Genomic DNA, 15,000 nt, shown 5'->3' with positions numbered 1-15,000 from the left:
TGTTTATATGTAATGACATACTACTTACTAATTAATATTCAGTGGGAAGCACAGTGATGAACAAGAAGTGGTGTGTGCCTCACACACACACACACACACACACACACACACACACACACACACACAGTGGAAGTGGTGTGTGCCTCATGGTGTGTGTGTTTCCTGTGTGAGCAGTTCGTGGCGGAGCACGTAGACGCGTTGCAGTCGGACGCCAGCTTCGAGGCGACCATCAGCCAGTTCGACAGCAACTTCAGCACGATGCTGCTCGACCTGCTGGACAAGCTGAGCATCTACAGCACCAACGACTGTGAACACAGCATGATCAATATCATCTACCGGTAGGTACACACACACACACACACACACACACACACACACACACACACACACACACAAGCTGAGCATCTACAGCACCAACGACTGTGAGCACAGCATGATCAATATCATCTACCAGTGGGTACACACACACACACACACACACACAAGTTGAGCATCTACAGCACCAACGACTGTGAGCACAGCATGATCAATATCATATACCGGTAGGTACACACACACACACACACACACACACACACACACACAGACACACACACACACACACAAGCTGAGCATCTACAGCACCAACGACTGTGAGCACAGCATGATCAATATCATCTACCGGTGGGTATTGCGAGCCCACACACACATTGTTTGTTTGCTAGTGTCATTTTTTTGAGGTTGCATCTATGACATCCAGCCTATAGATTGTTTTGGGTAATTTGTTCTTGTGTTGATATCCAGGGAAGCGTTACATAATTGTACCTGATTAGTAATAAGCAGCTGTGGCCTGTTGAGTGTAGCGTTGGTTGTTGTGAACCGCAGTGAACATACACACATTGAGGGCCACAGTTTCAGTGATCTCTCCTCTGCTCAGCCCCAAATAATAATAATAATAATAATAAACTTTATTTGTATAGCATCTTTCATACAAAACAATGCAGCTCAAATTGCTTAAATGGCGACTAGTTATCAAGGCACGTCACACCCTGCCACTGAGCTCCTGTTTCATCTGAAAATGAGAATTAATAAGGAGGATACAGATAATGAATCAAGAAGAAATAAATGTCAGCTGTAATGTATTGTAGTATAATATAATTTAACAAGCTCCATGTGCCTGGTCTTCTGCCATAAGACAAACCGCTCTAGTCGTGTGCTGACCGTATTCTTCCCTCCTGGTCTTCTGCCATTAGTCAAACAGCTCTAGTCGTGTGCTGACCGTATTCTTCCCTCCTGGTCTTCTGCCATTAGTCAAACAGCTCTAGTCGTGTGCTGACCGTATTCTTCCCTCCTGGTCTTCTGCCATTAGTCAAACAGCTCTAGTCGTGTGCTGACCGTATTCTTCCCTCCTGGTCTTCTGCCATTAGTCAAACAGCTCTAGTCGTGTGCTGACCGTATTCTTCCCTCCTGGTCTTCTGCCATTAGTCAAACAGCTCTAGTCGTGTGCTGACCGTATTCTTCCCTCCTGGTCTTCTGCCATTAGTCAAACAGCTCTAGTCGTGTGCTGACCGTATTCTTCCCTCCTGGTCTTCTGCCATTAGTCAAACAGCTCTAGTCGTGTGCTGACCGTATTCTTCCCTCCTGGTCTTCTGCCATTAGTCAAACAGCTCTAGTCGTGTGCTGACCGTATTCTTCCCTCCTGGTCTTCTGCCATTAGTCAAACAGCTCTAGTCGTGTGCTGACCGTATTCTTCCCTCCTGGTCTTCTGCCATTAGTCAAACAGCTCTAGTCGTGTGCTGACCGTATTCTTCCCTCCTGGTCTTCTGCCATTAGTCAAACAGCTCTAGTCGTGTGCTGACCGTATTCTTCCCTCCTGGTCTTCTGCCATTAGTCAAACAGCTCTAGTCGTGTGCTGACCGTATTCTTCCCTCCTGGTCTTCTGCCATAAGACAAACCGCTCTAGTCGTGTGCTGACCGTATTCTTCCCTCCTGGTCTTCTGCCATTAGTCAAACAGCTCTAGTCGTGTGCTGACCGTATTCTTCCCTCCTGACAGGTTGGACTTCAACGGCTTCTACACGGAGCGCCTGGAGAAGATGGCCATCGAGAGGAGTCAGAAAGCCGCGGCGTAGTAGCACCCCCTTGTGGTTATAACATGACGAACATCTGCATGGCGCCATGCCTCTTAGCCAGATATTGGCCTTGTAGCACTTCACATTTTTTATTACATCCCTCTCCATTATGCCTGTAAACAATACCAGTCATTCTCCATTTTGTCCGGAAACAGTGTGAACCCTGTCTAATGGATGAGGTGACATGATTGTGTGACGATATTCTGGACTGAAGTGGACTGCACTGATGATACGCTGTTGCTGCAAACATAACAAAAACTGTTATTTAAACTTTTGTCTTAAAAAAAGAACTAAAAAAAGTATCATTCAAAGTGTACACACTCGTTTGTATTCCTTGTAAGTGTGTTATGTAACTGTACCGTTGTTTATAGACTCCCCTTCCTCTCTCTCCCTTGTCCTGGCCCCTTAATAAAGTCTTATGAAAAAAGGAAAACGGAGTACTGTTGTTGAACGGAAATGTCGGGGAGTGGACTTAAGCCCTCCCTCTCCGCCTGGCTAATGTGTCCTATCTTGGCGATAGAGAGTCAGGGTGGCAGCGTGTTCCTGGATATGATAACGTAAATACGATACGAGGGCGGGGCTCCAGCAGTCATTGGATTAGGTAGGCCTACAGTACAGTAGGTATGTCAGTACAGTGCGTATAGCTGTCCGGGACGCACAATGGAATACATGTTAACTGTCGTCGTTGCAATCAGCATATGTGGTGAGTTTTTTTAAACGATATGTTTATTTGTATATGTGTTGGCTTACACGTGAAGGTTCTCTACGCCGTTACTTAAACAGAGAGTGTCCGCTTCATTGTTCACAAACTCCTAAGGTTAATGTTTAAAGCAAGTTGGTTGTGAGTGACTGTTATAAAGCTATTTCCTATTTCTATAGATATTTCTTAAAGTAGTTTATGTGGGCTCATAGCATAGTGCTTGACCTCCTTTATTCTTCATATCAGCTGCTCTTGGTGAGACTGTTCGCCCGCCACCCCACCTTACGGATTATGAAGTTGTGCGACCGGTCAAATTAAGCGGCAGAAGTAGACGGAGCGTGCCAAGACAGGTGTGTGTGCTCTCTCCGCTCTTTCTTTGGACATTCCCTTACCACCTTGTCTAGGTCGTGACCCCTCATGGGTCATCTTAATAGTTGTATTAGCCATGCTCTCTTCGTGCGAGTCTTCTAAAACCTAGAACATTATCCAGGCTGGCGAGTTGAAGCGGTATCCGGAAGAACTTCAGTATGAGCTACACTTCGATGGGAGAAACCACACGGTTCATCTGCAGAAAAACAGGTACAATAAACAAAAAATCCGCAGTAATTTATGTTAATCACTGATCTTTCACATTATAAAGAGTTATACTCCGTAGGATACATTGCAACATTTGTCTCAGAACACTGGGGAAATACTTTACTCTGTCACTATGACAAAAGATAAAACAAAACGGTTGTTTCCCAATATACAGACGGAGTTGTAAAAACTTAGAAAATAGGATTTATGTTCACATTTCATAATTGTCTTTAGGCTCCTCATCGGAAAGAATTACACTGAAACATACTATAGGCAGGATGGAACTCCTGTGAGCACATTTCCAAATTATGAGGTAAGTTTACACATACTTATTATACGGCTCTTCAGAACGTTCCAAAAAGCCCCGTTGATTTGAATGGGCCATCCCCAACGTTCGCAGGTACTTATTTTCATATAATGACCTGCATATAATGACCGCTGTGCTGTCAATGGCAACGGGTTTTGTGCCTCTGATATAGGTCTTTCGTATCATTCCCCAAGTATTCCACACTAACTTATCAATGGAGTTTCAGCAGACGGTTGAGCAGCTGTGTTCTAAAGAATGTTCAACGTCTTTGAAGTTCAACGTCTTTGGCGAACTATTTCTCTGCTATTTAACACTACGTATAGTAACAAATACATTGTAAAAAGACACACTGTGTTAAGTTATTTTTTTGTTTTGGCAAGTTGCCGTATAATAAGCGGGATAATGTATAGAACGCAGGTCCTCATCGGAAAATAAGTCCCTTCAGGGCGAAGCAAGACACCTCCGCTTCGCGTCGGTGTCCGGTTCACCCTGTCGGGACTTATTTTCCGATAAGGACCTGCGTTCTAGTAATTTAGCAGACGTTTTTATCCAAAGCGACGTACAAAGGAGAACGCAATCCAGCTACGATCAATAGAGACATAGTGTAACAATAAAATAAATACTACTTTACATAAGAAATAAAAAAAAGAGTGCAGGAATGTAACTAATATATTTAATGTAATGAATTTAACTATTTACCAAGTAGATCAACTAGAGCACCTGTTCGTTCGGATGACGTATAGAACTGACATGTTTGAACACGAGTGCCTTACATTGGTCACTTGAACTATCCATTTAAGAATATTCTTCCTTTTGTTTTTAGTCACAGGATCACTGTTACTATCATGGACACATCCGGGGCTTGGACGATTCCTCAGTGAGTGTTGGAGTCTGTTCAGGGATTAGGTTTGTATCTCAGATTTAAAGTAACACTATGCAACAATTCAACACTTTTTGAGGTATAGTTTTATAGGCAACTAGTTCAGGTACCATCCTAAAATTAATTTTGATAGCATATGGTCATGTGAAGGACAGATAAACACCTGTGCATTCTCCAGTCGCCATCCAGGATATGCCCTATGTAGTTCAGTGTAACAGGCTGGTACACCCTGCAAAAAGGCAGAAAAGCTTTCAAACGCATGACATTGCCAGCTAAACTGCCAAAAGACACCAGTTAGTGTGTTGGCAAGCCTATATCAGTGTCAGATGGGCTGTTGGTGGTGTTTGCAAGGTTTTTGCATGCCTTTATGGTAGTAAGCTTACTAGTTTTGGAACAGAACTCCGTATTGCTGCTTTAACAGTATCACAAAACCAGGAATGATATCGCTGCTTTTGATATTTGAGGTTTCGCTAACTCAAGCACTGTGTTCCTTATCAAAGTTTTGCGTTCTGGATTCAGAGGAAATCATGACTTGTGAGCCTGTCATCATAAATTCCTGTGTTAACACATTTCAAGAATTGTGATTACACCTAAAAAGTCAACATTAGAACCAATCCCTGCAGTGTTGCACAACTGTCACCTCACCCACCCACAAGCTGATATGCAGGTATTTTGCAAGAGAAAGGAAACCATGGAAACGTGTTCTGCCCTTCCAGTTGAGTTTGAGGAGTGATGCATAGATTAGACTTGGGACACTTTTTGGTTTGATTTGTTACATTTACATTTAGTCATTTAGCAGACACTTTTGTCCAAAGCGATGTACAAGGGAGAGAACAGTCAAGCGACGAGCAATAGAGACCTAGTGTACCAATAAATACTACTTAACATAAGAAATAGAAAGACAAAAAAGAAAGATTTGTGCCTCAAGAGTGCCAAGGGTAGGGCAGGGCTTTTCTCTGCAGGTGGAACGTTATAGAGGAAGATGGTTCTGCACCTTGTGTTTCTCATGGCAACATTTCACTAATTTAACCACAGAACTTCAACACTCTGGTGGAGGAAACTGTCAAGTTTGCTTCATGATTTGATTTTGTCATTTTGCAGACGCTTTTATCCAAAGCGACTTACAAGGATGTATTTACATTTTTTACATTTACACCGATGGCACACTGCACATCAGGAGCAATTAGGGGTTGAGTGTCTTGCCCAAGGACACTTCGACGGGGTATCGAACTAGCATCCTTCTGATTACTAAACGACTCCTCTACCTCTTGTACCACTGTCGCTTTATAATGCGTGTGAGACAGACTGTGTACTAAGGTTGACATGTTTATTCAGATGCCTTCTCCGTATCTGACCCCCCCGCACCCCACATTCACTCCCTCATCCTATTGGTCCCCAGCCTACCAACATAGGGCTTCCTATTGGTTAAACCTACATGTCAATCAACTGTTATGAGTAACATTTAACAATACCCCAGAGACCACAGGAAGCTGGCAGCTCATTCTCGACCCTAGAGAGAGAATCAACTTCAACAGGGAAGATATGAACACCTGGTGACTTTTATTTTGTATTTTTGTATTTTTTTTATCTAACTTCAGTGGTTTCCTGCGAGTTAAGCAGCAGGTGTACCTGATTGAGCCGCTGGGAGAAAGCACTGAAGGAGACCACGCCGTCTACACGCCCCAGCGTCAGAGCAGCACCGAGGCTGACAGCACCAAGGCTGACGGCAGTGTTATCCCGCCCAGGGCAGCAGGGGTGTTTCGGCCTAATGGCCAGGTAACAACAGCGTTTCATCTTCTCTCACCTGTGTGTCCCTCTTACCTGTGTGACTCTATTACCTGTGTGACTCTCTTACCTGTGTGACAGGTTCAGGTTATGTCTTCAGGGGTGTTTCGGCCTAATGGCCAGGTAACAACAGCTGTTTCATCTTCTCTCACCTGTGTGTCTCTGCCGCCTGTGTGACTCTCTCACCTGTGTGACTCTTTCACCTGTGTGACTCTTGCAAAGCAGCTTGGAACCATAGTTATTATCAATGGCGGTGTGGAAATAGATTAGATTAAGCGCGAAATAGAATTCTAACATATATTTGTTCTCATTTATACAAAGACATGAGAGATCAGATTTGTTGTTTTGTTTGTGGTATTATGTCGGAATTTATGTTAAGGGGGGAACAAATGCTTGGATGTCCCATATTACCGGTATTTTTTTATCCATAGCATTGAACCCAAACAGAGAGTAGCCGGTACAAATATAATGTACTGTATGCATTGTGTATACATTATGTGAAAACATTTTCGAAGATGTTCTCTAAAACCTCTCACTCTTGTGCTCTCTTTCAGCAAAACAAGCCGCGGTTCAAAACACCCCGCTATGTGGAACTGTACTTGGTGGTTGACAATACGGAGGTAGGTGCCAATACATTTTTTAAGCAATAGCCTATGTTTGTACAGTGCCTTGCATAAGTTTGTATCTTATTTGATACAGAAGGTATGTGTTGTATGCTATACTTAGTCCCTTTCTGAGGTCTGACTATATTTGAATGTCATTCTAGTTCCGTAAATATAAGACCATGGAGAACGTGCGAGCAAGGCTTCAACACGTCGCCAATCACATCAACTTGGTAAAGAACCTTTTCACCCTTTACATTTAATGCTTCCTCTTTGAAAGTTAGCTTTAACGTTTTAAGATCTGGCTTAGTTCTTGAAAAAGCCTTGTAAAATATCATCTAAACTGAGAAATGTTTTAGTTATTTTACTATTCTATTGTATTATACATTTGTATTATTATTATCTTTCTTGTTGTTGGCATTTATAAATGTATCAACATGAGATTTCGGCCCTGTGTAGGGTAGTGTCTGCACATGTGTGTTTGAATGAAAAGTGGGATGACAAATAATAATAAATAATAATAATAATGGATTTTATTTTTATAGCCCACTTTCAAATACAAAGAGGTCCCAAGGTGCTTAGCATGGACACAGCAACAATAATGCATCATCTCTCCTCTCCCTCCTCTTCAGTATTACCGCGCGGTGAATATATCTGTGTTGCTGGTAGGCATGGAGGTGTGGTCAGACAAGGACAAGTTCGTCGTCAGCGATAGAGAGGATTCAACCCTCGACAGCTTCCTTGAATGGCGCCGGACGGACCTTGTAAAACGAGTGCCCCACGACAACGCTCAATTTGTCACGTGAGTGTGACTGATTACTCCGCGGTTAACATGTTGATGCTTCTGTCTGTGCCATCGTGAAATCAGCCGAGGTTTGTGTGTGTGTGTGTGTGTGTGTGTGTGTGTGTGTGGCTGACTCTGACTCTCTGCTTCCTGTTTCTTTGTTGTTCTCTCACCACAGTGGTATTGATTTTGCGGGTGAAACTGTCGGCTTGGCAACCAAATTTGCCATGTGCTCGGAGAAATCTGCTGGAGTTAATCAGGTACGGTATAAAAATTAATTATCGTTAATTACCACTAAATCATCACTAATCATTAGCAATTATTGCTACTTGTTAAAGGAGTTGATTGATCCAGCTTGAAACATGCAAACAGATCAAAAATTATAATTGTTGCAACTAATTCTAATTAATACTACTAAAAGAACTTGGAGCTGCATTCTTTTGCACGAAAGGTGCTATATACATCTTCTTCTCCTGTGTCACTGAACAGTCCGCTTCCTCAACACACACTCTTGTTTGGTTTCAGGATCACCACGACAACCCTCTGGCCTTGGCCGGGACCATCGCTCATGAGATGGGTCACAACCTGGGCATGTCACACGACGAGGATGGCTGCAGCTGTGGTCCCCTGGAGCCTAACTGTCTGATGTTGGCTATCGTTGATAAGCATGCGTAAGTGTTTGTGGCGTTGGAGGCAGCCCACACCCCCAAACCTGCCTTCCGGTGAAACGATTTGGGCCTATTGTCTGCCACAGACTGAGGGATTGGATAGTGTGTGTGTGTGTGTGTGTGTGTGTGTGTGTGTGTGTGTGTGTGTGTGTGTGGATTGGATAGTGTTTTGGCATGATCAGTGTTGCTTTGTAGCAGGGACGTGCACAGGAGGGGGCTAAGGTTGCTCGGGCAACTGCCCGCTTGCGTGGCAGCGGTGACAGAAATGACCGTGTTGCAACTGCCCTTCAAAAGTGTGTGTGTGTGTGTGTGTGTGTGTGTCTGTGTGCTGTGTAAAAATGCAAAAATGCAGGCGGGTGAAAAAGAAACATGTTCTCTCTCTATGCTGTCCTCAGCGTGAGGTTTCCGACGCTCTTCAGCGACTGCAGTCTGAAGCAGCTGAGTGAGTTCCTCAACAGCCCCGCGCTCGGCTGCATATTGGACCGGCCCGGCCCAGACTCCCTCTACGGCGGCGCCGTCTGCGGGAACGGGATGCTGGACACGGGAGAGGAGTGTGACTGCGGATCTGTGGAGGTAAGACCGCGTCGCGTCACCCTAGGTAAGACCACGCCGCCTCGTCCTGTCAGCGCCCAGCTGGTGATGATCGAGGTGCATGGAGCCAGTCTGCACACTTACGCTGAGACGGGTCTGTTGAACAGGCCTTGGCTGCGTTTATAGCTTTGCGGTCGGAGCGGCTGATTTTCAGTGTTTAGATTCCCGGTCCAATAAAGCTTCTTTCGCCTGGTCAGTGCTCAAATGGTAATACTGTATTAAGCCCAAACTAAGAAATGATTCTGGGAGAGGAGTGTGACTGCGGATCTGTGGAGGTAAGAAGATAGGGTGACCAGATTTGAGTTTGTGAAAAAGAGGACACTTTGTTGCGGGGTAGTCAGTGTAGCATACAGATGAAAGAGGGTGCAGCATGAAGCCAGCCTGTTCAGTTGTGTGAGCTGTTGCGGTTTACTGCTGTGCAATAGTGTCGTGCAATATAGTGTCGTGCAATCAAATGTTCTGTAACTAAGTTTAGATTGTTAGGTTCCGTAGGGAGGGAAAAGAGACCCAATAGCAGACCCAAATTGCTGGCAAAACTTGTGTTTATTTGTCCACAAACAGGTTACCAAAAAGGGTTCAAAAAGTCAAAACATAAGATGCAAAAAGTCAGAGTCCAAAAGGTAACACACAAAAGATCCAAAAACAAAGCAGGCAGAGCAAAAGAGAAAAATACAAAAACCAAGAACTTATCTCACACCGGCAGATAATCAGGGAAGGTGGAAGAGTTAAACTCTAGAATCACGGACAGACAGACAGAGTCTTTCATACAGACTTTAAGTGACGATCAGACATGGAACACTGGGGAGACTGAACTTAAATACTAGAAGGGAGACATTCAATTGGTGGGAAACAAACAGGGGACAGGAGAAACTAATTAAGACAATGAGTGGACTGATTAACGGACAGGTGTGGTTATTGGTGACAGGGAATCCAGGAAGTGACAGAGGGCAGGTGGGGGCGGAGTCTTAGGACAAAACAGAAAACACATGGCATAACAAAAACACAAAGAGCACATGTAAAAACAAACGCAGGGAAACACATGGAGAACACACACAAGAAACACGAGACAAAACAGGCAAACACAAAATGGACCGAGCAGGATCCTGACAGTACCCCCTCCCTAAGGGCCGGATTCCAGACGGCCTTTGCAAAACCTGAAAGAGTCCGCGTAGGGTGGGTGGAGGGGGTCAAGGGCAAGGCAGGTGGGCAGAAAGCTGGACACAGACCACGGGTCAGGAAGCTAGCCGGGTGGACGACCGAAGAGCCTGGTGGATGACCGGGTCGGTGGACAATCATGGGCAGAGTGTCTGGCGGCCGACCGGACGAGCGGCCAAACAGGGGCAGAGTGTCTGGTGGCCGGCCGGATGAGGACCCAAACAGGGGCAGAGTATCTGGTGGCCGGCTGGATGAGGACCCAAACAGGGGCAGAGTATCTGGTGGCTGGCCGGATGAGGGCCCGAACAGGGGCAGAGTATCTGGTGGCCACCCGGATGGGGACCCAAACAGGGGCAGAGTATCTGGTGGCCGGCCGGATGAGTGGTCAGACAGGGGCAGAGTCTTTGGCAGTTGGCCGGGTGGACGCCCCGAATGAGGCAGGCGACTGGGAGCCTTGTTGGGGGCGAGGAGGTCACAACACGCCTCCTCGACCAGGATAGGAACACCTGGGACAGGGGCGCCTGGGGTGCTCGGGACAGGAGCGCTCGGGACAGGGGCAGGAGAACCTGGGACAGGGACACAGGTGCCTGGGATAGGGACACCTGGGACAAGGACAAGAGAACCTGGGACAGGGGCACAGGAGACATGGGCACTCGAGACAGGGGCACAGGAGACATGGGCACTCGAGACAGGGGCACAGGAGACATGGGCACTCGAGACAGGGGCACAGGAGACAGGGGCACAGGAGACAGGGGCACAGGAGACAGGGGCACAGGAGACAGGGGCACAGGAGACATGGGCACAGGAGACATGGGCACAGGAGACATGGGCACAGGAGACAGGGGCAGTCAGGGCACTGGAGACAGGGGCAGTCAGGGCACTGGAGACAGGGGCAGTCAGGGCACTGGAGACAGGGGCAGTCGGGGCACTGGAGACAGGGGCAGTCGGGGCACTGGAGACAGGGGCAGTCGGGGCACTGGAGACAGGGGCAGTCGGGGCACTGGAGACAGGGGCAGTCGGGGCACTGGAGACAGGGGCAGTCGGGGCACTGGAGACAGGGGCAGTCGGGGCACTGGAGACAGGGGCAGTCGGGGCACTGGAGACAGGGGCAGTCGGGGCACTGGAGACAGGGGCAGCCGGGACGCTGGAGACAGGGGCAGCCGGGACGCTGCGGACAGGGGCAGCCGGGACGCTGCGGACAGGGGCAGCCGGGACGCTGCGGACAGGGGCAGCCGGGACGCTGCGGACAGGGGCAGCCGGGACGCTGCGGACAGGGGCAGCCGGGACGCTGCGGACAGGGGCAGCCGGGACGCTGCGGACAGGGGCAGCCGGGACGCTGCGGACAGGGGCAGCCGGGACGCTGCGGACAGGGGCAGCCGGGACGCTGCGGACAGGGGCAGCCGGGACGCTGCGGACAGGGGCAGCCGGGACGCTGCGGACAGGGGCAGTCGGGACACTGCGGACAGGGGCAGTCGGGACACTGCGGACAGGGGCAGTCGGGACACTGCGGACAGGGGCAGTCGGGACACTGCGGACAGGGGCAGTCGGGACACTGCGGACAGGGGCATGGAATGACTCTGGGGCTAGAGCAAAAGCTCTGCGAGGTGCAGGGGTAGGCCGGGTTGCTGGAGCTGACGCTGGAGCTAGAGCCCTGCGAGGTGCAGGGGTAGGCCGGGTTGCTGGAGCTGGAGATGCCTGGGCAGAAGCAGGAGTGGCTGCAGTGGATGCAGGAGGAGCAGCTGCAGGAGACGCAGCAGCAGGGGTAGCAGCTGCGGGGGCAGCAGCAGCAGGAGCTGTAGGAGAGCGGAATGGCTCAGGGGCTGAAGTCCGACGAGGCGCAGGAGTCAGCCGGGCATCTGGGGCCCGAAGAGGTGCAGGGGTCAGCCGGGGAGCTGGAGCTCGAAGAGGTGCAGGGTTAAGCCGGGAAGCTGGAGCTCGAAGAGGTGCAGGGGTCAGCCGGGGAGCTGGAGCTCGAAGAGGTGCAGGGGTCAGCCGGGGAGCTGGAGCTCGAAGAGGTGCAGGGTTCAGCCGGGAAGCTGGAGCTCGAAGAGGTGCAGGGGTCCGCTGGGGGGCGGACGCTGGACGAGGAGCAGGGGTTAACTGGGGAGCTGGAGCAGGAGTCGTGTCCGCCATTTCCAGCTCATCGGTGTAGATGAAGTGCTGATCACGCATGAAATAACCCCCACCGATCCACCCACCGGGCTCACAGTGGAGTGTTGGAACGGGGATCCGGCAGGGTGCTGGCACTGGCCCTGGTGTGAGAGGTGCAGGAGGTGCTGGAGATGGAGTCTTAGGTGCGGGAGCAACGGGGGCGACGGCGGTCATCTGAGCAGGGGCGGAAGCTGTGTCCATCTCTTCCTCCTCATCCGAGTCATCCTCAGAGTCATAGGCCTCCCAGTCATCAGCACTGGCTGGCTTCTCAAAAAAGCGGTCCCCCAATATAAAGCCCCCATCGATCCACTCGCTGACATCCTCCTCAATATCATAAGGGGGTGCTGGAAGCGGAGGGGACGAGAACAGAGGTGGCGTTCTGAATGGGGTTGGACGGATGGCCAACCGACTACCCGCAAACAGAGCGTCTCGGCAGGGTCCGGGTTCAGGAACTGGTTGTGGCGAGACCAGAGGTGGTGTTCTGAACGGGGTTGACCGGATAGCCAACCGACTACCCTCAAACAGAGAGTCTCGGCTGGGTCCGGGTTCGGGCTCAATGACGCCACTCTCAGACCACTCATCCTCTGAGAACTCGTCATCAGTAACCCAGTCCTCTCCACTCGCTGACTCACCGTCCCAAAAGATCTCCCACGGGAGCAGATGTATGGCCTCATTAGCTTTAAAATCAAACGACGTACAATACGGGTCAAACTGTGTTTGTCTGTTCTCCATCAGGTTTGGGTCCGCTGGGTCCATCTTGGTCTGATCGTACTGTTAGGTTCCGTAGGGAGGGAAAAGAGACCCAATAGCAGACCCAAATTGCTGGCAAAACTTGTGTTTATTTGTCCACAAACAGGTTACCAAAAAGGGTTCAAAAAGTCAAAACATAAGATGCAAAAAGTCAGAGTCCAAAAGGTAACACACAAAAGATCCAAAAACAAAGCAGGCAGAGCAAAAGAGAAAAATACAAAAACCAAGAACTTATCTCACACCGGCAGATAATCAGGGAAGGTGGAAGAGTTAAACTCTAGAATCACGGACAGACAGACAGAGTCTTTCATACAGACTTTAAGTGACGATCAGACATGGAACACTGGGGAGACTGAACTTAAATACTAGAAGGGAGACATTCAATTGGTGGGAAACAAACAGGGGACAGGAGAAACTAATTAAGACAATGAGTGGACTGATTAACGGACAGGTGTGGTTATTGGTGACAGGGAATCCAGGAAGTGACAGAGGGCAGGTGGGGGCGGAGTCTTAGGACAAAACAGAAAACACATGGCATAACAAAAACACAAAGAGCACATGTAAAAACAAACGCAGGGAAACACATGGAGAACACACACAAGAAACACGAGACAAAACAGGCAAACACAAAATGGACCGAGCAGGATCCTGACATAGATCTTAGAAGTTAATGTTAGTTCTTAGCTTTAGATCTCCGTCTTTAGAATTTGCTTCTTTTGAAGATGTTACCTTAGACGAACTCTAGTTCAGTTGTGTGAGCTGTTCCGGTTTACTGTTGTGCAATAAAGTGTCTTGCAATCAAATGTTTTGTAACTAAATTTAGAACTGAGAAGTGAATGTTAGTTTTAAACTTTAGATCTCAGCATGAAGCCAGCCTGCACACTTACACTGAGACTGTTTCCCTGGGACTGTTGAATAGGCCCTGGCTGCGTTTAGAGCAAAACGGAGGACACTTTGTGTGCGGGGTAGTGTGTAGGATACAGATGACCCCACCCCCTCCCCCCGCAACGAAGTTTTGACATATTTTTCACATGCAGATATCATGGGCTATTGTAAACAATGCACCTAGCGGGGCGCTCAGTATTGCAAGATTGGAAATGACGAAGTATCGTGCCAAATTCTCAAAAGGATCGTATTTGAAGGATAATTATCGTGCACCGGGCAACACCGGGAGGGCGGTCGGCCTATGACAGTTCTCTCTGCAGTCAGAGCTCGCGCAAGAAGGTGGAGAAACCCTTTCCAAAGCTTGTAAGGACGTAAAAACTAGTTTGTGAAAGACCCAGAGAAACACAAACATCCGACAAGGCAAAATCTCGGACATTTTTTGGAATCCCTGCTGGACGCACTTTTTAGGTCTCGACATGTCCGGTAAAAGAGGACGTCTGGTCACCCTAGGTAAGACCGCATCGCCCCGGCCTCTCAGCGCCCAGCTGGTGATGATCGAGGTGCCAGGGGTGCAGCATGGAGTCTGCACACTTACGCTGAGTGTTTGTCTGGGTCTGTTGAACAGGCCTTGGCTGCGTTTATAACTTTGCGGTTGGAGTGGCTGATTTTCAGTGTTTAGATTCCCGGTCCAAGAAAGCTTCTTTCGCCTGGTCAGTGCTCAAATGGTATTATTAAACCCAAACTAAGGAATAATTCTGGGAAACAAGTGTTCCAGTACACCACAAAAGCCCCAAGGAGAACGACTCATCCATTAAAGACAATAGTGACCCATAAATGTTTTATTACTCAGATTACACAAACAATCGGCTGCAACTCATGGACAGCTTTCCTTAGGATCCTTCATCATGCTATTGACGTTCACTCCCAGCACTTTGCCTTGTTATTCGAGAAGAATTTTAAGTGGTCACTTTCACAGCTAGTGTAAGTGTGTGTGTGTGTGTGTGTGTGTGTGTGTGTGTGTGTGTGTGTGTGTGTGTGTGTGTGTGTGTGTGTGTGT

The 15,000-nt window shown here is 48.3% G+C and overlaps 2 protein-coding genes across 2 annotated transcripts in view; both read left to right on the top strand.

Annotated features, from left to right (window-relative positions):
- tubgcp2 (tubulin gamma complex component 2) overlaps window positions 1–2,460 on the top strand; it is an 18,526-nt gene extending 16,066 nt beyond the window's left edge. The window contains 2 exon segments of the mRNA XM_080834510.1: window positions 175–338; window positions 2,034–2,460. Coding sequence (XP_080690636.1) covers window positions 175–338; window positions 2,034–2,109 — 240 coding nt within the window. The 3' untranslated portion in view covers window positions 2,110–2,460.
- Window positions 2,461–2,565: 105 nt separating this feature from the next.
- The window catches only part of adam8b (ADAM metallopeptidase domain 8b), a gene marked incomplete at its 5' end in the record, with an annotated part of 29,688 nt that continues 17,253 nt past the window's right edge, over window positions 2,566–15,000 (top strand). Inside the window, 12 exons of the mRNA XM_080835652.1 lie at window positions 2,566–2,632; window positions 3,056–3,159; window positions 3,300–3,388; window positions 3,620–3,698; window positions 4,516–4,598; window positions 6,171–6,348; window positions 6,912–6,977; window positions 7,124–7,192; window positions 7,592–7,761; window positions 7,922–8,003; window positions 8,269–8,414; window positions 8,807–8,984. Coding sequence (XP_080691778.1) covers window positions 2,566–2,632; window positions 3,056–3,159; window positions 3,300–3,388; window positions 3,620–3,698; window positions 4,516–4,598; window positions 6,171–6,348; window positions 6,912–6,977; window positions 7,124–7,192; window positions 7,592–7,761; window positions 7,922–8,003; window positions 8,269–8,414; window positions 8,807–8,984 — 1,311 coding nt within the window. The remainder of the gene's footprint in view (window positions 2,633–3,055; window positions 3,160–3,299; window positions 3,389–3,619; window positions 3,699–4,515; window positions 4,599–6,170; window positions 6,349–6,911; window positions 6,978–7,123; window positions 7,193–7,591; window positions 7,762–7,921; window positions 8,004–8,268; window positions 8,415–8,806; window positions 8,985–15,000) is intronic.

Source organism: Sprattus sprattus (assembly GCF_963457725.1).
Source record: "Sprattus sprattus genome assembly, chromosome: 3".
Taxonomy (NCBI): Eukaryota; Metazoa; Chordata; class Actinopteri; order Clupeiformes; family Clupeidae; genus Sprattus; species Sprattus sprattus.
Note: the sequence above shows the minus strand (reverse complement) of the source record. Positions and strands in the feature narration are given on the sequence as shown.